Raw genomic sequence first — 21,089 nt, 5'->3', positions numbered from 1 at the left:
ACTGGGAAATAAACTGATTGCCTCGTAACCCATCGATCGAAAACTGACTAATTCATGCAAAACTAGAAAATCCAAAAACAAGACGACAACAACAAGAACGTGCAAGCACACGCAACATATCAAACCTTCCGGTTTACACAAAGTCATTTTCATTCTCTTTTGATTCGTCCAGACGAATGTAACGATACTGTTTCTCTGTCTGAGACATTGAGGGAGTATAGGAGACGTTAGTAGCAATTTGAACGTATCCCTTAAGTAGCAGCAAATTAATATTTTCTCTTATTAAAATGTCCTCCAACTTACTGGTCCCTGCATCAAAACTGGATTGACAAACGATACTCCATCAACAACAGGTACAGCAAAACCAGTGGCGCCGTACTCTGTATGTGACCGTATAAATTTAATCAACTAATAGGCCAACACTTACTATTAAGTTTAGGAATAAGCACCATGTGACACATAAGATTAATTAGATTTTCAAAACCATCAGCCTAAGAAACCATTAATAGTTTAGTTATTTTCTGCTGAATCACGTATATTGATACGTACCTTGACGTCTCCAACTTTAGTAGAAACTAGACTAATGTCTGACCTAGGAAATCAGGTTTATATAAATGACCAAACAGATATTTTCGTATAGCACTTGAGGTAAGTAGCATTGGCTGTGACTATCTCCTGGGTGCCGTTCTTTGTAAGAGCTGCGAAGACTGTAGCATGCATGACCTTAATTAAAATACGATTGACTCAACTAACGAAGAACAAGCAAAAAGCGATTTCGTACAACTCCAAGTGTGAATGCCTCGACTTTCGTTACGTTGTCTACCAGAACGTAAAATACCGTCTCTCCGGGCGCGGTAAAGTTTATGCGGGACGACGTTATGTTAACATACGGAGCTGACGTGGCATTAACAAGAACTTGAAGAGCTTTGTTGGGGTACTTGCTGTAAAGCTAGAAGAGAAAACGCGGCATGGACCATGTTCTGATGCATGATGAAACATAGGTTACCCCGGGAGCGAAGCCCTTGATAGAGCTTGTATTAAGAGAAATGAATGGGCTGTTTGGAATCTAGGCTTTAGGAATAAGAAAAAGCGCTAGTGTGATACAGTGGAATACTATACCGTGCTCTGAGTGACGTTGATCTGCAAAAGTCCCGCTTTCTGATACACGAAGCCAGCCGTATTCGCTACGTAGTCCGTTATCCAAACAGAGAGCATTGAGAAGGACGCTACTGCATTTGCAGGAGGAAGAGACGGCGGTTGAAAAGGAGGTTCACTTGGATCAGGTGTGTAAATAAAATCGCACTAGAATAATTAATTAATTTTAGTGTTTTATATGAACGTCATACATGTATAGTGTACCTTATGGAGCGTCTGCATAAACGTAGAATTAAAAATTGGCGATTGTGCCAGCGCTAAATTAATTTCTGCATCAGAAGAAACTTTCTGCAAAACTGAAAAAAAGTTCGGTTAGGAATCGAGATTTGTGTGCACGCAAACGCGAAGACACAGTACTAACGTGGCAGAGTTGACAAAGATTTGTTTGCCTCGGTGTTAATGGCATTCGTCGCAGCACTGCAAACCTATTTTTTAAATACCTTTTTATGGATCTAATCTAACAGAAGGTAATGAAGATTATCTACCGATTTTTCCATACTGCTTTTGAGGCTATCTGCTATATTGTCAGCAAACAGGTTGTAAAGCCAGCTGAAACAAGCAAAAAAACTGATTTCAAAAGGCCTTCTCTAATTTTTGAATTTCATACCTAGCTCCACCATGAAAGTGAACATTCAAGCTCCCAATGACAAAACTGCAGCTTTTGTCCGTTATCGTTGGGTGACCACTGCCGTCAACACCTTGATAAGACAAGATACCATTTGCAAATGGTCGAAGTGTCCTTTCACTTTAAAAGTACGCACCAAGGCTAACAACCGCCGCTAAACTGACATCACTCGCAGATACATCTGCACTTCCGCTATCAGCGACGTGAATCCTAAAAGCGGTTTTCAATAATAGGTCTCAGAGTTTGGATTTTTCTTGCCAGCCGTGATATCACTGCTATAATGCCAATTCGCCGACGCTGCGATGGAAACGCCAGCCAGGGAAATTTCGATTCCTGTGCCAGCGACCGTTTTCAAAGCAGATGAAGCGATCGAAAATTCCGTTAGTCTTATGCTGAAAGAGAAACGACAAAGTGAAAAAAATCAAAAGGCTGAAACGGAAAGCCGCTGCCTGTAACGTAGGCTACAGCTTTCGGTTTCGGTTTCTGTTTTTGCTCTTCTCACTTTGTGAAAGAGTAGTCTATGCCACCTATTACAGGTGCGTCCGCTGATCCTTTTTGGTCTGGGATAGAAATGCTTTTGAGTTGACCCACGAGAATTGGGACTCCAACTTGGCGGACTAAGACATGACGTTTTCATCGTTTTTGGCTTTGCAACGGCACTAGACTTACCATAGTCTAGTCCTATTTGCGTTATTTCTGTTCTAAATCCGGGATTGGCTAGGAAAACGGCGGGTGCGTTGCAAAGAAAGAGAAAGAGCAAGGCCAACGCTGTCATCTCTCGTGACGCAAGTTCAGCGTGCGCTAGAGCGGGATACGTGACGGAAGCTGACGGAAGCAAGTGATCACAGTACAAATCAAATCTTAGAGCCTATGCTGTTTTCCAACTTCGACAGATCGAAGTTGTTATTCGCTGCTATCCCAATTAATTAATTAATGCATACCCGGTAGCCGTCCTGTCAACGTTTCATCCGCTACTAAAGGGTGAGTTCCGTTAATGGGCTTTGGCTTACTTTGCGTACACAAAGAAATGGCTACCCTTCCTGCCAAACGCCAAAGAATGCTAAAAATCTTAAACGTTTACTGGTACCAGCGGAGTTGAAAATTGCAGAGTGCCAGATTTGGTGTCAAACGACAGGCTACCCTTATGCCTCTGGGGCGGAGACCATATGTACAAACAAATCGCAGAGAACTCGGTCGTGTGCCGGATCTCCCTGGGAGGGCTTACCCAAAGATAAATACCACGCAAATGCGTCACAAAACAAGTATTCAGCAGGATTTGCGAACACGAAACATCGAAAACAGAAGACAACATCGAAAAACAGAAGACGACATCGAAATACAGCAACAAGCAAATCCTGAAGTAGGTTAGCCTCAAACGGCTTCGTTGTAAGACTGGAGAGCTCTCACAATTAAGCCTCTTCAATCCGTCGGCTTCTTTCACAGACTTATACCACATAGTCAGAGAAGATACAACTACATGGATTCTATATAGGCGCCACTCGGTTTTAGCTCTCAGTAGACGACGTTCGTGCCCATCATGCATACATCATGGACGTCCCCGACATGTACCTTAGTGTCGTCGTCGAAGTGTGAGGCAAGCGAATCGATCAAATCTCCAATGTCCTGCCTGCTTCAGCTCGCCGTATCCGTAATTTTCAGCTCGAGCCTCGGCCAAATCAGGCAGCTGCTCGCTCAGATCATAACGACTGAGCTAGCGGCGAACGCGCTGCCAAAGCCTGCAAAGAGTGCAGCGAGATTGATTGAATAAGTAGCAAACTTAACTAGAAGTGTTTGAAAGTATAGGTGGAAAAGTAAGGGACTTCCGACCTATCAATCACTCTCTAGACGAACGGTCAATTAAGCCGCCGCCGTGTTTCTGTTTGGACTATTACTGTACAACTATAAAGCGAGAGCCTTTTGTTGTCGGGATGCGATTCGCCCCGGCCGTCCCTCATGGTCGCCCCTATAGTCCTTTAATTGCCAGTGACCATCTTTTCGAATCGCGAATACTGCACGTACGTCGGCGTATTGACGACTCGGAAGTTCGGTAGCATCGAGCTCCGGCGAAGCGTCGCGCTTTCCGGCGCCCTAGCTATCTCTGGCCACTATATAGCAAGCATTGTAGCCGAGAGGACGAGAAGGACAAGATAATCCATAGCGCTTGGAAGGTGCTATCGGCTTCAGTAAAGCAAATGCTCTGCCCAGATTTGGGTGCAACCGTATACGCTTCAGTCCGCCCCAAACTTGACCCCAAACAGGTTTGTTCCGCAATACCAACGTCCTTGCCTAATTACCGACGTTCCGACAGGGAGGGGGCTACCTTATTCAAACAAAAGACCATATGTACAAACAAATTGAAGAGAACTCGGTCGCGTGCGGGATCTCCAAATGCGTCACAAAACATGTGTTCAGCAGGATTTGCGAACACGAAACATCGAAAACAGAAGACAACATCGAAAAACAGAAGACGACATCGAAATACAGCAACAAGCAAATCCTGAAGTAGGTTAGCCTCAAACGGCTTCGTTGTAAGACTGGAGAGTTCTCACAAGCCTCTTCAATCCTTCGGCCTCTTTCACCGACTAAAACCACATAGTCAGAGAAGATACTGTACAACTACATGGATTTTAATTAAGGCGTCACTCGGTTCTAGCTCTCAGTAGACGACGTACGTGCCTATTATGCATATATCATGGACGTACGTCACCCTTAGTCTTGTCGAAGTGTGAGGCAAGCGAATCGATCAAATTTCCAATGTCCTGCTTCAGCTCGCCGTAACCGTAATTTTCAGCTCGAGCCTCGGTCAAATCAGGCAGCTGCTCGCTCAGATCATAACGACTGAGCTCGCGGCGAACGCGCTGGCGAACAGCCAAAGCCTGCAAAGAGAATAGCGAGATTGATTGAATAAGTAGCAATTAACTAGAAGTGTTAGAATTGTACTTGTACGCCTATAGACGGAAAAGTAAGGGTCTGCCGGCATATTATCAATCACTCTAACGGTCAAGCCGCAGCCGTGGTGTTTCGTTTTGAGAGGGTAATCGCGACTATGGAAGCAGACATATCAACTAAAACGAGGGTCGATTAGCCCCGGCCGTCCAAAGCCCTCACGGTCGCCCCTAGTCCTTTGCCAGTGATCATCCGCGAATACTGCACGTACTTCGCCGTAATGACGAAGTTCGGTAGCATCGAGCTCCCACGAAGCGTCGCGCTTTCCGCCGCCTATGCCGCCGGGTCTGCCCCCCTTGCCGCCGCCTCCCTGGCCACTAGCAAGCACTGTAGCCAAGAGGACGAGAAGCAGGACACGATAATCCATAGTGTTTGGAAGGCGCTACTGTATCGGCGTCAGTAAAGCAAATGCACAGCCCGCATTTGGGTGCAACTGTATATGGTGGTGGCTTCAGTTTAGCGAACCCGCCCCAAACGTGACCCCAAGCCGGTTTGTTCCGCAAATCCAAGAATTCTCAGACGTCATTGCCTAATCACGACGTCTCGACAGGGAGGAGTGTACCTTATTGAAACAAACTTAGTTAGGGCAAGCCCACATCTTTCCAACAGACACTACACTGTAGTGACTACTATATAATTTTTCGGACCCTTTTTTTCCTAACGCTGCGTACGCCTCTGGGCCTGGTGCTGCTTTGCTCACTAATTAGACTATAATCGGCGGTCTGCTTCTATATAGTCCCATGTAAGATACACAGCAATCATAAAAGAGAACTTATGCATAAAGGAAAAGCTGGACCTCCTTGCGTGAATTAAGGTTTGGTGGTTTCGCTTTTATGTCGATTGCGCGATCTCTCGATCGCCTGCATGCTTCTAAGAGAAGAATTCCGAAGACGTATACTACAGTGTAGTAGGGCAGCGGAGCCGTCCAGCTTAGCTAAATGCAAAAAACGCTAGGAGCTCCCATTCTTCTGCTCCGCTTCGGGCATCGAAGCCTATCGGAGGCGTTTTCGAGCCACGGTCATCGATCGAAGAATGAAATGCGTGGTTCCGATCAAAAACGACTCTTATGGGCTCGTTCGAAGCCGAATAGAGGTCGAAATAGTTTGAAAAGACGTTTAGAGCGGTTTTCGAAAGCGTTAAATGCGCGAGAAAGCGAAAAGGGAGCCGTTTTCGGTCGTGCGACATCGAAAAGACGCTCTTTCGCCGCAAATTTAAAAACTTACTGCTTTTGACAAAGACTTGAATATGATTCTTCATTCGATCTTCGCCCGCAGAGCAGAATTCACGAGAAATCAGGGAAAATTGGAGAAGGTTAACGCGCGCGCCCACTTCGTCGTTGGGCAGCTTCGTTGGGCGCGACGTCGATTAATTCACGCAAGGAGGTCCAGCTATTCCTTTATGCATGGGTTCTCTTTTATGATTGCTGTGTATCTTACATGAGACTATATAGAAGCAGACCGCGTACATTTGGGATTATAGTCTAATTAGTGAGCAAAACAGCAACAGGCCCAGAGGCGTACGCAGCGTTAGGAAAAAAGGGTCCGAAAAATTATATAGTAGTCCACTAGTGTCTGTTGGGAAGATGTGGGCTTGCCCTAACTAAGTTTGTCCCCTCCCTGTCGAGACGTCAGTGATTAGGCAATGACGTCTGAGAATTCTTGGTATTGCGGAACAAACCGGTTTGGGGGGCGGGTTCGCTAAACAGAAGCCACCATATTTTTGATATACGGTTGCACCCAAATCCGGGCTGTGCATTTGCTTTACTGACGCCGATACAGAAGCGCCTTCCAAAACACTACGGATTATCGTGTCCTGCTTCTCGTCCTCTCGGCTACGGTGCTCATCAAAATCATTTTCCGCGTCACCAACATGAGAGTACAGCTCCACACCCACCCGTTTATCCCACTCCGGTTTCAACTCCGTTCCATTCCACTCCGTGTATCGATAATCGTCGGTTCTCATACTGTACCCCATGTAGTCAAAGTTTTCTCTTTGCACTCCAGCGCAGGCATCATTGTTTCCTTTCACACAACGCGGATACTGAGACAAAGTCACAGTCTTGATCACTCCATCAGGATTATCAAAAAGAGTAGCCAGAGAAGAACCGTCTAAATTCTCCTCACTAGCAGGAGGCAACCCCGCCAGTTCGACCAACGTAGGATATAAGTCAATCAATTCTGCAAACGCCCGAGTCGATTTTCCCATGGATTTGCTTTTCTACGGTGCGCGAATCATCATCGGGACTCGAGTCGCCAGCTCGAAATTCGTCTGCTTGCACCACTCGTTGTGCTCGCCCAACTGCCATCCGTGGTCGGCGTGAAACGAAACGATAGTGTCGTCAACCAGAGCTATCGTCAACCAAATCGAGTGTCTCTAGTTCGGCCAGCACTTCACCGACTAAAGAGTCCATAAAACTCGTCGCCGCGTAGTAAGCCCTGCGAAGTGTCTGCTGCAAGTCGACAGGCAGAGGCACAGAGATGTTATCTTTGAATCTTCCCTTTGGGAAACACTGGTGCCAAGCAACGGACGGCATCCCCGTTGGAGGAAGACGGTGAGCGGCGGGAGTGATATCGACACTCTGCGGATAATAATGAAGAAATTCTTCAGGAAATCGTCACGCCAAATGAGGCTTGTGAAATCCGATGCCTAGAAAGAAAGGAATATTGTTCTTTGCGGCGTACTGAAGTCGTTCGCGAAGAATCGTCGACGAAGTGACGTCGGCAAACGTGGGCGTCGGCTTGGCAGGAACGGCGCACCACGTTCGGTCCAGGCAACCCACTGGCTAAGGATAAACGAAAGGAAATTTATCGAAATCGGACCAAGAGGGCGGATCGTAGTTCGGCGGAAGATTCGGATGATAAAGCTTTCCGACTCCCGACGAGAAATAGCCGTGCTTCTTAAAGTACTGCGGCAATGAGGACCAATTGAGACCGACGTTGAGCTCTCGAAAGTGATCGATGAAATTCCACGCTTTCGTCGTGTCCGGTCGACGGCCGGTCATGAAGGAGTTTCTCGACGGCCCGCAGACGGCTTGTTGGCAGTAGGCGCGCTCGAAAACGAGCGATTCTTTTGCGAGCTTGTCGATGTTGGGAGTATGAACGTATTCCTGACCGTAGGCACTGAGATCAGGACGAAGATCGTCTACGACAATAAAAAGAACATTTTTCGTGTTAGCAGCACCAACAGGTGAGGCGGCTAAAACGATTTGAAAGAAGACGAAAACCAGAAACGATCTCATAGTCCGTTCGCACGTGATATAGGAGCACTCCCACTCCTGTCTATAGATCAGAGTCTCACTGGGGCCCCAGGGACAATTGTCATCTGATAACTCGTCAACAGAAATGAGACGATGGAGCGGAAAACCGTTGGAGTCCAAGTAGAGATCCGGTGCCTGTCTGCGTTTGAAGCGGCTCACCGTTCCGTCACTCCACCTCATATTTGTCTCCCAGGCGTAATTTGAAAGAAGCGTCCACGTCAGTCCGTCGACGCTGTAGGCGTACGCTCGATTTCAAACTGCATCCCTAAGCCGCACGTCTATAAAGAAGACAGTTAGGTAAAATAGAGAAGTTTCCAGCTTCCTGACCATGGCTCCCATTGTGAAGCCTTGCACATAGCCTCTTCAGTCGCCTCTATAGCCTGCCGCTACACATGAGAAGACGCCAACGGTAAAATAGAAATTGCGTTTAGGATCCAACCAACTAACCGCAACAACTTGATCAAAAAAATACAACGATGAAGAATGAAATCCAGCCAGTCGTGACCAAGTGGTCACTCCACGTTCAATAAAGGCACCTACTCAGTGCTATTATTTTTTGAGTATTTTAAAACCTATATGAACGTATGTTGATTGTGTTGGCATATTATGCTGAAGGTATGCGAGCTATTACTATATGTGGTGTATTCCAATGTGCACGAAGAGATTTCAAACGATCCTTTATGCGTTTTACGCCGCAGTCTCGACCGGTTCAGAGCTCGGGAACCGCGGACTTATGAGTTAGAGGAACTCTCTAAAGTTGTCTGTGTTAGGCTACCCCTTCTTCTAAGATCCGTGACTCGACGATCTCATACCGTTGGTCACACCAAATTGCTCTTGAAGCAGGGTTGCAAGTTGCGTCGCTTTGCGAGCTCGATCGTCGAATTCGAGAGACCACGTGATAGAGATAGAGCGCGCACCCTTGCGATCATGGACGTTTCGCGCTTGAAAGCGTCGGCCTGTGCGGCGATTGACGAAACGACGCGTGCTCTCTGCAAGACGTAAGCAGCACTATATGGAAAAATCCTGAACTTGCCTACGAGGAACACTCGGCGCACGGACTCCTAACGGACTTCCTGAAAAATCACGGATTCTCCGTCGAATCCGGCTACAAACTCGACACAGCGTTCAAGGAAACATTTGGCAGAAGAGCGGAGAACGGTCTCAGCTTAGGCATTCTGTGCGAATACGACGCTTTACCCGGTATTGGCAGATTATGGTATTTATCTTCTGTGGAGACGTTTAGTAGAACGGCCAGTTAGTGATATTTTTTTAGTATAAAATACATTTATTATCCAACAGCATTGGCATCAACAAGACCCCTGGAGTATGGTCCTGACGTCATAGTCCTCGTGACGGTGTTGGGGGGACACGGGTGACCGTGTTTTAACGACCCACGCTTTAGTTCAATGTGTCCTTTTATGGTCATGCTAAGAACCGGCAATTGTATTAGAAAGCGCAGTTAGCACTTTAGAAAGACGGGAAAAACGTCATTCATTCAATACATTTACAGGAAGTGACATCATAGCCGTTTCTTTTTACTCAATATAAACGGGCAAGTTTGGATGAAAAGGGATAGAAAGCCTCAGTGAGCAATTAGAACAACATGATGATTGCTAGTTCAACTATTCAGCGCTTGTTTGCAGCACTTATTCTATTTCTGCACGCTGTTGAGAGCGATAACCCCAAATCAGATCAGGTATCTGAATTCAAAAGATTCTTAAATCTCCAAAAAGATCATTGTCTTGCTAAGGGTTCTGTTGGAGGGTGTTCAGGAGTACCAGGAATTCCTGGGTCTCCGGGGCACAATGGATTGCCAGGAAGAGATGGATTAAAAGGAGATGACGGAATGAAGGGCGCTAAGGGAGACAGAGGTGATAAAGGAGCCATTGGAAAGACGGGTCCTAAAGGAAGTTTGGGACAAAGAGGATCAATGGGGCCAATAGGAATCAAAGGAGGAAAGGGGACCAAAGGAAATTTGGGAGAACGAGGAGAGCCCGGACCTCAAGGAGAAAGCGGCACTGGCAATTCTGTTATTAACTGGAAGCAGTGTGTCTGGAAAAGAAATGATGCCAAAGATACAGGTCTAATACAGGTAATTTTCAAAGGTACACTTTACACACTCTAAAATGATTTCCTGTAGGAATGTGTTTTCAAAAAACGCCACTCTTTTACCGCTCTCAAAGTAACGTATGCTGCCAATATGAGAGTCGCATGTAATAGTGGCTCCTGTTGTGGACGTTGGTACATCACTTTTAATGGAGCGGAATGCTCAGGACCAATGACAATTGAAGGAGTTTTGCGCATGTCCAACTCCAGAGATGATCCTCTTCGACATCGCCAAATAGAAGGACTCTGTGAGAACATTCCAACTGGATCAATAAGAGTAGCTGTTCATGTAGGAAACTGTCAACGCTATGTATCATCTGATCGTTACACTGGATGGAACTCTGTTTCTCGCATAATGATCGAAGAATATCCCCAGTCGCAAAACTAACTGGACTCAAGCCAACGACTTTTAATTAATTGACCAGTTCTATTGATGTCTGAGATTTTTGTTCGATATGATTGTGAATTGTTAGTGATAGTGGTACTTTTTCCCGAGTCTTCCTATACTAATGGTGCTTCCTTTGTGATACGTCTTGCTTACTCTACTTGCCCCATTCCACAGAGTCTCTGAGAGGTATGGAAAAAACCATCACTTACCTTTATCCGAGATTAGGATTTCTACTTCTTGCTCTCGCCGCATTTGCTTTCTACGTCTTTTGTGTTGTTTGACAACTCCACTGTCACATTCATAGACCGAGATTCTTGGAAAAGAGACATCTTTTCACGTGAAACAGGTATCGCGCGCTACGCCAGTAACGTCAGTCAAAAAATCTATGGTATTTGTAGCCGTGACCCTATGACGTGGAAATTATTACCATCCAACACAAGAGTTGGAAAGTCGTTTGACATTCTTGTCCACGACTCCCGGCAATGGGGAAATTTGCTAGTTTTGCTTTTATGTCGATTGCAATATCTCTTGATCGTCTGCTTCCAAGAGAAGAATTCCAAAGAAGACAGTTAGGTAAGAGAAAAGTTTCCTGGTAACTGAGAACATTGTGACCCATTGTCTAGCTTTGCTCATAGCCTCTTCAGTCGCCTCTAGCCTGCCGCTATAAAAGAGAAGACGCCAATGGTAAAATAGAAATCGTGTTTAGGATACAACCAACTACCCTAAACAACAAACTACCCTCAACGACTTGATCAAAAGACAACGATGAAGAATGAAACCTAGCCAGTCCTGACCAAGTGGTCACTCCACGTTCAATTAAAGCGCCCACTAATTGCTATTATTTGTTGAGTATTTTACGACCTATGTGAACGTATGCTGGTTGTTCGCTCATATTATGCTGAAGGCATGAGAGCTATTCACACTGACTTCATATGTCCGTGGTGTAAGGACATTTATTCCAATATGAACGAAAAGACTTCAAACGACCAAAGACTTCAAACGACCTTTATGCGTTCTACGCGGAAGTCTCAACCGGTTCAGGGCTCGTGAATCGTGGACTTATCACGGATACTTCATAGTAGTTGGAGGAAGTCTCTAAAGTTCTATGTGACTCTCTAAGATCCGTGACTCTACAACCTCATACCGTTTATCACACCAAATTGCTCTTGAAGCAGGGTCGCCAGTTGCGTCGCTTTGCGAGCTCCATCGTCGAATTCGAGAGACCACGTGATAGAGATAGAGCGCGCACCCCCCTTGCGATCCATGGATGTTTCGCGCTTGAAATCGTCGGCCTGTGCGGCGATTGACGAAACGACGCGAGCTCTACAAGACGTAAGCAGCACTATATGGAAAAATCCTGAACTTGCCTACGAGGAACACTCGGCGCACGGACTCCTAACGGACTTCCTGAAAAATCACGGATTCTCCGTCGAATCCGGCTACAAACTCGACACAGCGTTCAAGGCAACATTTGGCAGAAGAGCGGAGAACGGTCTAAACATAGGCATTCTGTGCGAATACGACGCTTTACCCGATATTGGCCACGCCTGCGGACATAATTTAATAGCCGAAGCAGGTAATTTATATAATTAAATAAAATACCCATTTTGATTTTTTTCCTGTAGGTTGCGCTGCAGGAATCGGACTGAAAGCCGCTCTCGAAGCATTTCACTTGACGACTGCGAATTGCGTCACGGTTCTCGGAACCCCAGCTGAAGAGCAAGGGGGCGGAAAAATCGAACTCATTCGCGCCGGCGCCTTCGATCATCTCGACATGGCCATGATGGTGCATCCATCCCCATTCGATTTTCCCGCCCCTCCTTGCATCGCTCGAGACTACATCACTATAACGTATAAGAGAGGCGAGGATCTCATGGGGAATCCATTCGATGCTGCTATAGCGGCATACACGGGTATGTCTCTTCTCCGTCAGCAAATGAAACCGACGTGGAGAGTCCACGGCATTATAAAAGGCGAGGATAATCCTATTGGTTATTGCTCGTCGTCTGCTACAAGTGATGAAGTGACGTTGGACTTCTATCTTCGTGCTCCCACCGACGGAGAGCTCAAAGTGCTGCGCGAGAAAGGCGAAGCTGTCTTTTATGCAGCCGGTGCTGCCTGTGGATGCAGCGTTCGTATCGTCGATCAGACGCGTTACTCGAGTCTCCTCAGCAATCGCGAATTAGTTCGGAAGTATGTATCCAATTGCGAGCTGATTGGCTTCGCCTTGCGCGATCCCGGAAGTGCGACCGTCGGTCACGGATCGACCGACATGGGCAACGTCTCCTACCTCATACCCGCTCTTCATCCCAAGTTCAGCATCGGAACGGACGCGGCGATTCACACGCGAGCCTTTGCTGACGTAACAGACACGACGCGCGCTCACAGGAGAACGATTCAGGCGGCAAAGGCATTGGCTCTTACGGCCATCGACGTCGTCTGCGAGCCAGATCTGATTGAGAAGATTAGAAACGATCACCGAACGCAAAAACGAATAGCTAATACGTAGAGATACGCACTGGGGGTATTTACCTAGTCACAAGAACATAGCAATTTTTATTTTACCTGCATACCGACTAAATTGAGTGGATTTTCAAACGGTGGTCCGGCGTGAGCGACTTCCTCGCCCAATTCGTTCACCGGGATTTGAACGAGAGACCGAGCCTTCGTCGTCATGGCAACCATATTGCTAAACGACTTTTTCGCGTCGCCCGGACTCCCGTTGAACATTGCGTGCAACTGCTTCAAAAGATCCAAATAGCTGCGAGCGAATCCGGCGGCGAGAAGTCGAGCTCTCGATCCCTCCTTGTAATCTCTCGTTCTCGCGTTGTGCAGAAGAGGATAGATGCCGTCTTTGTCGAACGTGATTGGATCGCCAGTGAATGACCACTGTTTTGTGATCGGATCGTGCACGAGCCTCTTCCCGTGCACGATTTCGGCGAATTTGTAGTAGTGAGACAGCTCTCCGGTGCTGTCATCCGGATCGGCCATGTTTGATCCTTCGCCTTGTTCGATGATATCTTCCAATGCTTCAAGAGCGTCGGTTAGATTGGTCACGGGTTTGACGTCTCTTCTAGGTGCATTGAGCACTTGGTTTGAGGTGTCCTTCTTGAATGACAGCTGTCCATTTTTCGCGAGAACTATCATGCTTTGCTCGATTCGTTTATAGAAGGCACCGATAGTGTTATGATGTAAATTTTTCGAATCGATGCCAACGATGGGTAATGGTTTCCAAGGTACTTCGATTTCCATAAAAACATCTCTCACCAAGCCGATTGAAAAGGGGCTCAGACGAAGAATCAAATCCGGACGCAGTCCGGCGGGCATAGGCGACGGATAGACGGGAATAAAATCTCTGTTGCTAAGAATTGGCGGCGGACAAATGTCTGGCGTCGCGTCAATAGCATTCAAAACGTTGCCGGCGAGAACCATATGTCGCATTTCCTCAAGTATGATAGTCATGAGAAGATCGGAAATTTCCCTATTATGACTGGATTTGATGGAATAGTAAGCGTAGAGATAAGTGGGAATAGTCGAATGCTCCAGTTGAAGTGCCAGCTGAAGAGCGTTGCATAGACCAGGTAGATCGAGTAGTGGTCGTTTACCCAACGGCGGATTATTCGAGACCAAGGGGTCATTCTTATGAAGCCACTCCACAATCATTTTCCTTTTTGCCGTCGACATATCTCTCGTCACGGGCATGTAACTCGGATCAGATTCGGGTACGGAGAAAACGCGTTTTATTTTTCCGAGGTTTTCGACGACGCTCGTGTAAGCGTCAAGAGCAACAATATGTCGCATTATTGGATATAGATTAGCATATTGTTGCAGTATGGCGTGAACGCCGTCCGTGCCGTCCGTGCCCCACCACGTCGCCTGATCGTCCGTGTAAGTAAATTTGTCGTACAAGTGAAGACTCAACGTCGATCCAACGCCTTCGTAGTACGGTTCGCCGCCGCCGTTTGGAACGTAGGTTACAGTATAGATTTGGCCGTCGACATAGTCGCGAGGATTGCCTGGACCGTCTGCGGAAGACGTAAGAGTTGCCGACGCTTTGCCGCTACAGTCGGTGGAAACGATTGTCGTGGTTTCTCCGTTGACTTTGAGCGCATTGAGAGATTCGGTTATTTTGTCTGGATCCGTCCAACGGACGGCATCTGGAGTGATAGTCACTGCTACAGAAATGGGGAAATTGCATTTTGGCAATCCGCGCTGCGAGGCAAAGAACGTATAGTCGAGCGTATTGTCTGGATCCATACGATTGACGAATTGAGTCATGGGACGAACGAGAACGTCGATCTCCGTCATGAGCACCGTTCCCTGCACGTTTGATTCGCATTTAACTAATTCAATCAACTCGCTATTGACTTCCGACAACTTGCCAGCCGGAACGTCAAATTCCATGATATTGGTCTCTAACCAAGGCACGTCCAAGTCAATAACGGTGCCTATTTGTGAATGAGACGTAGCGGTTCGTAGACAGACTGCACGACCAAGAGCATCCATGTCATAAATCGAGTCTCCATTCACTCTTGCGAATGCATTTCCAAAGTCAACGGTCATTCTACTGCTTTTCGTTGTGACGTTGGTTCGAACGACAAAGGGAGCCAGATTGGTCCCTCTTTTAGCGTCAGTCGAAACGTGGTTTAGCAGTCGGGCGCGTACAAACGTCTGCGGTTCGGAGGGCCCAGCCGGTCCAATAGTCCCGTTCACGTATCCAAACGTGAACAGTGGATTTTCTTCGTTTGTACGAAAGCCACGAAGCTCGAATTTGATAGACAGTTTCGTAGGCGACACAGACTTGAGAGCTCTAAGAGTCGGCGAGACGTCGCCCAATTGACCCCAGACAACATTTTCAATAACCGACTGGTAGTTTCCAGCAACATTGAAATAGGAGCTGCCTGATGGCTGATCAGTCCATACTCCCGAACAAGCAGCTGGGTCGAAGTCACCCGTCATCAGTGGTACGTCTTGACTGTAGGACCCAATGCCAATCTTGAGTCCAAAAAGTGTAGACACCACAGTGTTGTCCGGATCGAGGTCAACCATTTGGCCCGTTACTTGCGAAACGCCCGTGTCTAGCGATTCACCTACAATTCCGTCAACCATTGGATCTGTTATGCACGCGGCGCTCCCAGGTGGACAGGCGCGCGTCACATGCACGTCGCGAAAGCCAGAATATCCCGTGCCTCTAGGATTCCAACCGGCATAGAAAGTTTGGGAGTTGACCAATTTGAAATTGGACGTATCGAAGTTTTTATGATTGTTGTTGATAGTCGAGGAATCGCACTGAAACAAACCCGAGAAATGAATTCGGGGACGGTCCAAATAGGACAAACCGGGAGGTGACGTATCGCACGCTGCTTGGCAAGGCTGGGAAAAATAATATAGGCTATTACAAAAAAATTATTTCTACTGACCTGAACCGAAGCTGCGTCAAAAGCCCCTTTATCAGGAAATACAAAAGTCTCTTGAACTCTTTTCATTCCCTCAGCTTGAGACGTGTTATGATAATCGATGTGATCATAGAAAAAAAGAGGCGGGCTTACCAAACCGGTTCAAAGCATCCAGCTTGCTTTGATCTTCGTTCGCATGACAACTTGGCACGGTCACGCTAAACAAAGAAACGTTAGTCCCCTTTGAATCTAATAACAAGTAAACAAAAATTTTTCTTCGCAAAAATAGTGTCAATGTACAAATGAAAAATGTTCAAAAACTGACACTTCTTAATAGCTCTACCACTTTCATGAAACATCAAGTTTCGCCCTGCATAGCATCTCTGCTCAATAGTTCTCAAGCGTGATGCAGTACAGTGGAAATGGCAAAAGTTGATGTAAAAGCATTAGATCATATATTACACTAGTTCCCGGCCCGGGCTTTTTTCATTCTTACAGTGTACATTTAGAGCATTTTTGAATAATCTTTGTTTACTTGTACATACTTTTCTTGAAGGGCTCACTTATTTTTAGGTGGTGTCACTTGAAGAACCTCACGATGACGTAGGAGAAAATAAATCGAGACGTTGCAGCAAAAGGTTGCAACCCTGAGCACAAATTAGAAGTCAAAGACACCGCTGCAAAAATAATGAGGCTATTGGGCGCGGCCTAGATGGCCCAGTCCGAGTCACGCACACTATCCTCGCGAAACTAACCCACTTTTTCGAAAGGTCATAATGTTCACAGAAGACGTAAGTCTTCTTCGGCGCAATTTTTAGGTACAGTTGCTAGTGTAGTACATGTACGGACGGAAAGTAGCAGGTAGACTAGATTCCCGGATCAGAAAAGGTACCGGTGGTTCTACAGATAACTTGGACGGCTAACGCGGTCCATCACGGTTTCTGATGACAGTCAGTGTACCCCTACGAGAGAGGCTTCATCGAAAAAGACCATAGACTCCTCAACGACTGCACCTCTGCCACGTCTACTGCCCAAACTAACGCGACATCGTTCCGAACTTGGATCGAACGGCAGCTCTACTGAGCGCATCGATCAACTTACCCGATTAGTGCAAGAAGTCTCCAGAACATCAGGACAATGACTAACCGTTTGTTGTTACTCTTGTGCGCAGAAGCAACTTGAATGCTATGCGAGAGGCGTGGCTAGAGAGTGAGCAAACCACGCCTATCGGACGGAGAGACGACCAATTCAGGCGACAAAGCGGTTAGCAATACCCACAACCATGCAAACACCAATACAACAACAACAACAACAACAACAACAACAACAGCGCGACAGCGGCAGCATCAGTACGTCACAATTTAGTTCTGCGTTTGCAGCATGCTAGCTGGCTATTACGAGTCGAGGAACAGATTGAGTGGATTCTCAAACGGAGGTCCGGCGTGAACGACTTCCTCGCCCAATTCGTTCACCGGAATTTTAACGAGACTGTGAGCCTTCGTCGTCATGGCAACCATATTGCTAAACGACTTCTTCGCGTCGCCCGGACTCCCGTTGAAAATGCTGTGCAATTGCTCCAAAAGATCCAAGTAGCTGCGAGCGAATCCGGAGGCGAGTAGTCGAGCTCTAGATCCCTCCTTGTAGTCTCTCGTTCTCGCGTTGTCTATGAGAGGATAGATGCCGCGTTCATCGAACGTGACTGGATCGCCGGTGAATGACCATCGTTTCGTGTCCGGATCTTGCACGAGCCTCTTCCCGTACACGATTTCAGCAAATTTATAATAATGAGACATCTCGCCGGTGCTGTCTTCCGGATTGATTATATTCGATCCTTCGCCTTGCTCAATGATTTCATCCAATGCTTCAAGAGCGATTGCTATATTGGTTACGGGTTCGATGTTTCCTCCAGGTGCATTTAGCACTTGGTTTGATGTGTCCGTCTTGAATGACAGCTGTCCATTGTGGTTGAGAACTCTCATGCTTCGCTTGACTCGTTTGTAGAAGGCACCGATGGTGTTATGATGAAAATCGTTTGGATCGATGCCGACGACGGGTAAGGGCTTCAAAGGCGCTTCGATTTCCATAAAAATATCTTTCACCAAGCCGAGTGACAAAGGGCTCAGACGCAGAGTCAACTCGGGACGCAGTCCGCCGGGCATGGGTGCCGGGTAGACGGGAATGAAACCTTCGTAGTGAAGATTTGGTGGCGGACAAATTTCCGGGGTCGAGTCAATAGCATTCAGAACATTGCCAGCGAGAACGATGTGTCGCATTTCCTCGAGAACAATCGACATGAGAATATCAGCAATTTCCCTATTATGTCCGGGTTTGATAGAATAGTAAGCGTACAGATAGGTGGGAATAGTCGAATGTTCCACTTGAAGTGCCAACTGAAGAGCGTTGCATAGACCCGGTAGATCGAGTGGCGGTCGTCTGCCCAACGGCGGATTGTTTAAAACCAAAGGTTCTTCTTTGTTAAGCCAGTCCAAAATCATCTGCCTCTTGGCAGTCGACAAATCTCTTGTAACGGGCATGTAACTCGGATCAGATTCGGGTACGGAGAAAACGCGTTTCATTGGCCCTTTATTTTCTACGACGCTTGTATATGCGTCAAGCGCGACAATCGGTCGCATCATCGGATAGAGATTCGCATATTGTCGCAGTATAGCTTGAACGCCGTCCGTGCCGTCTGTGCCCCACCACGTTGCCTGATCGGTCGTGTACGTAAACTTGTCGTACAAGTGAAGACTCAACGTTGATCCGACGCCTTCGTAGTACGGTTCGCCGCCGCCGCCATCTGGAACGTAGGTTACAGTATAGATTTGGCCGTCGACGTAGTCGCGAGGATTGCCCGGACCGTTTGCGGAGGACGTAAGAGTCACCGACGCTTTGCCGCTACAGTCGGTGGAAACGATTGTCGTAGTTCCACCGTTGACTTTGAGCGCAAAGAGAGATTCGGCTTTATTGTCCGTCCAAGGGAGGGCATTCGGAGTGATAGTCACTGCTACAGAAATGGGGAAATTGCATTTTGGCAATCCGAGCTCCGAGGCAAAGAACGTATAGTCGAGCGAATTGTCTGGATCCATACGATTGACGAATTGAGTCATAGGACGAACGAGAACGTCGATCTCCGTCATGAGCACCGTTCCCTGCACGTTCGATTCGCATTCGACTAATTCAATCAACTCGCTATTGACTTCCGACAACTTGCCAGCCGGAACGTCAAATTCCATGATATTGGTCTCCAACCAAGGCACGTCCAAGTCAATAACGGTGCCTATTTGTGAATGAGACGTGGCCGTTCGCAGACAGACAGCATGACCGAGAGCATCCGTGTTATAAGCCGTGTCTCCATTGACTCTAGCAAATGCATTTCCAAAGTCAACAGTCAGCGTACCGCCACCTGTTGTCACGCCGGTTCGAACGACAAACGGAGCCAGATTAGACCCATTTTTAGTATCGGTCGAAACGTGGCTGAGAAGTCGGGTGCGTACGAACGTCTGCGGTTCTGAGGAGCCTGCCGGTCCAATAGTCCCGTTCACGTATCCAAATGTGTACATTGGATCTTCGTCATCGGTGCGATAGCCACGAACTTCAAATTTGATAGATAATTTATTAGGTGACGCAGCCTTCAGGGCTCTAAGAGTCGGCGACAGTTCACTCAAATGACCCCAGACAACATTTTCAATTTCTGACTGGTAGCTTGCTGCCATAGCAGAATCAGTGCTGCCCGCCTGATCAGTCCATATTCCGGTAAACGCAGCCGGGACAAAGTCACCCGTCAATAGTGGCGAACCTTGTTTGTAAGCTCGTATGCCAAGTTTGAGTCCAAAAAGTGTAGACGTCAATTGGTTGTCGGGATCGAGGTCGACCATTTTGCCGGTTACTTGAGAAATTCCTGTGTCCAGCGATTCGCCTATGACTTCGTCAGCCTTTGGATCTGTAAAGCACGCGGTGCTCCCAGGTGAACAGGCTCGCGTCACATGTACGTCACGAAAGATAAACGATCCCGTGCCTCTGGGATTCCAACTGGCATAGGAGCTGCTCATTATTTCGGAATTGACTATTTTGAAATTGGCCGTGTCAAAGTTTTCGTGATTGTTGTTGACCGTCGAGACATCGGACTGGAAAAGACCCGAAAAATGAACTCGGGGACGGTCCAAATAGGACAAGGCGGGTTGTGACGTATCACACGTTGCTTGACAAGCCTAGGCAAAATAAGAGACTATTACAATTGGATAGCTCCTTTTGCTTCTACTGACCTGAACAGAAGCTGCATCATGAGCTCTTATATCAGGAAAGACAAGTGTCTCTTTAACTCTTTTCATTCCATCAGCTTCAATGCGCTCACAATAAAAAAAAGAGTAAAATCTATACTCGGATGACTTACCGAAACGGTGCAAAGCATCTAACATGCTCTGATCTTCGTAAGAATGACAGCTCAGCGCGAAGGATCTGAAAAGAGAACAAAAGAAATCCTCCCTCCTCTAATTTAATTAGCGACCACCCTCCCACAAAGCAGCCTGTTCGAAAAACGCGTAGATCCCTCCACTGTCACGTCTTTACTACTGTAGCATTGACGAGCAAAATGCCCAATAAAGGTCACAGATTGCTTCTGTCGCCCGAAGCACGCCGGCTCTACTGAGCAAATCGAGTCGTCACTTACCCAATGAGCAGAAGCTTTAAGAACATCTCCATGCCACGACGAGAAAAAAGGCGACAACTGCAGCAAGAACGACGAAGCGCGACTCGAGAAAACTTTTAGCTGTTGAGAGAGTGCTGTTGCGCGAGCGCAGAAGCGAGTGATCTAACGTGATTACCGAGACAACTCCCCGGCTCCTGGTCATGCTGACTCATGCTCATGCATTATGCAATAGATCAGTCGACAATGACGTCAAATCCGGGATCTCAAAATACGTCAAAGGGGATAAGGCGCATGAATTAACCTCCATTTGCGCGTCGTACGATTACTTTTCGAGCCTTTTTTAGGGTAGTGCAAATTTAGCAGCATCTTGTTGTTATATCGGTCCTTTCGTTGAGCGTCGGCGGGCTTCTGCGTCGTCTTCGTGAAGTGGGCGAGTCCTCAAATTAATTTTAATAAAGAGCTCTTACTCTTAAAAAAATCCTCTACATTGGAACGATGAAATACTTTAAAGCAGCCCGTGGCCTTTCTTCGGTTTCAGCAATTCAATCTCTTGTTCCTCACCTAATAAAATG

At 47.0% G+C, this 21,089-nt stretch overlaps 6 protein-coding genes, 1 long non-coding RNA gene and 1 pseudogene across 8 annotated transcripts; 2 read left to right on the top strand and 6 right to left on the bottom strand.

Moving 5' to 3' along the window:
• Positions 1-13: 13 nt before the first annotated feature.
• Positions 14-2,575, bottom strand: LOC136194340 (bactericidal permeability-increasing protein-like). The gene is made up of 16 exons (XM_065983426.1): positions 2,450-2,575; positions 2,283-2,397; positions 2,039-2,172; positions 1,917-1,990; positions 1,763-1,853; positions 1,641-1,704; positions 1,517-1,580; positions 1,360-1,451; positions 1,120-1,302; positions 1,007-1,066; positions 782-949; positions 644-723; positions 550-592; positions 428-491; positions 304-380; positions 14-250 (listed from the first exon to the last, which is right to left on the bottom strand). The coding sequence occupies exons 6-16, from the start codon at positions 1,650-1,652 to the stop codon at positions 134-136; spliced, it is 960 nt and encodes a 319-aa protein (XP_065839498.1). The 5' UTR covers positions 1,653-1,704; positions 1,763-1,853; positions 1,917-1,990; positions 2,039-2,172; positions 2,283-2,397; positions 2,450-2,575; the 3' UTR covers positions 14-133.
• Positions 2,576-4,154: 1,579 nt separating this feature from the next.
• LOC136194342 (uncharacterized) lies at positions 4,155-5,306 on the bottom strand. The gene is made up of 3 exons (XM_065983430.1): positions 4,938-5,306; positions 4,483-4,656; positions 4,155-4,362 (listed from the first exon to the last, which is right to left on the bottom strand). The coding sequence occupies exons 1-3, from the start codon at positions 5,091-5,093 to the stop codon at positions 4,294-4,296; spliced, it is 399 nt and encodes a 132-aa protein (XP_065839502.1). The 5' UTR covers positions 5,094-5,306; the 3' UTR covers positions 4,155-4,293.
• An 837-nt stretch (positions 5,307-6,143) lies between these two features.
• On the bottom strand, positions 6,144-8,878 carry LOC136194339 (iduronate 2-sulfatase-like; annotated as a pseudogene).
• LOC136194341 (collagen triple helix repeat-containing protein 1-like) lies at positions 8,806-10,588 on the top strand. Of its 2 annotated transcripts, none has more exons than XM_065983428.1 (4): positions 8,806-9,182; positions 9,493-9,678; positions 9,733-10,074; positions 10,123-10,588. In XM_065983428.1, the coding sequence occupies exons 2-4, from the start codon at positions 9,586-9,588 to the stop codon at positions 10,474-10,476; spliced, it is 789 nt and encodes a 262-aa protein (XP_065839500.1). In that variant the 5' UTR covers positions 8,806-9,182; positions 9,493-9,585; the 3' UTR covers positions 10,477-10,588. The 2 variants fall into 2 exon arrangements, with proteins under 2 accessions (XP_065839500.1, XP_065839499.1); XM_065983427.1 differs by having other exon boundaries at positions 8,806-9,198; positions 9,256-9,678.
• Positions 10,589-11,392: 804 nt separating this feature from the next.
• On the bottom strand, positions 11,393-11,800 carry LOC136195034 (uncharacterized). The gene is made up of 2 exons (XR_010671764.1): positions 11,621-11,800; positions 11,393-11,571 (listed from the first exon to the last, which is right to left on the bottom strand). It is a non-coding gene; the product is annotated as an uncharacterized lncRNA (long non-coding RNA).
• Positions 11,736-13,287, top strand: LOC136195033 (xaa-Arg dipeptidase-like). The gene is made up of 2 exons (XM_065984300.1): positions 11,736-12,052; positions 12,102-13,287. The coding sequence occupies exons 1-2, from the start codon at positions 11,740-11,742 to the stop codon at positions 12,983-12,985; spliced, it is 1,197 nt and encodes a 398-aa protein (XP_065840372.1). The 5' UTR covers positions 11,736-11,739; the 3' UTR covers positions 12,986-13,287.
• LOC136195031 (uncharacterized) lies at positions 12,385-17,068 on the bottom strand. Its single transcript, XM_065984298.1, has 5 exons — positions 16,974-17,068; positions 16,436-16,519; positions 16,026-16,090; positions 15,897-15,970; positions 12,385-15,849 (listed from the first exon to the last, which is right to left on the bottom strand). The coding sequence occupies exons 1-5, from the start codon at positions 17,000-17,002 to the stop codon at positions 13,033-13,035; spliced, it is 3,069 nt and encodes a 1,022-aa protein (XP_065840370.1). The 5' UTR covers positions 17,003-17,068; the 3' UTR covers positions 12,385-13,032.
• Positions 17,069-17,119: 51 nt separating this feature from the next.
• On the bottom strand, positions 17,120-20,699 carry LOC136195032 (uncharacterized). Its single transcript, XM_065984299.1, has 4 exons — positions 20,539-20,699; positions 20,263-20,327; positions 20,135-20,208; positions 17,120-20,080 (listed from the first exon to the last, which is right to left on the bottom strand). The coding sequence occupies exons 1-4, from the start codon at positions 20,568-20,570 to the stop codon at positions 17,267-17,269; spliced, it is 2,985 nt and encodes a 994-aa protein (XP_065840371.1). The 5' UTR covers positions 20,571-20,699; the 3' UTR covers positions 17,120-17,266.
• Positions 20,700-21,089: the final 390 nt, after the last annotated feature.

Source organism: Oscarella lobularis, chromosome 13, assembly GCF_947507565.1.
Source record: "Oscarella lobularis chromosome 13, ooOscLobu1.1, whole genome shotgun sequence".
NCBI classification, from domain to species: Eukaryota; Metazoa; Porifera; class Homoscleromorpha; order Homosclerophorida; family Oscarellidae; genus Oscarella; species Oscarella lobularis.
This window is presented reverse-complemented; position numbering and strand designations above follow the sequence as displayed.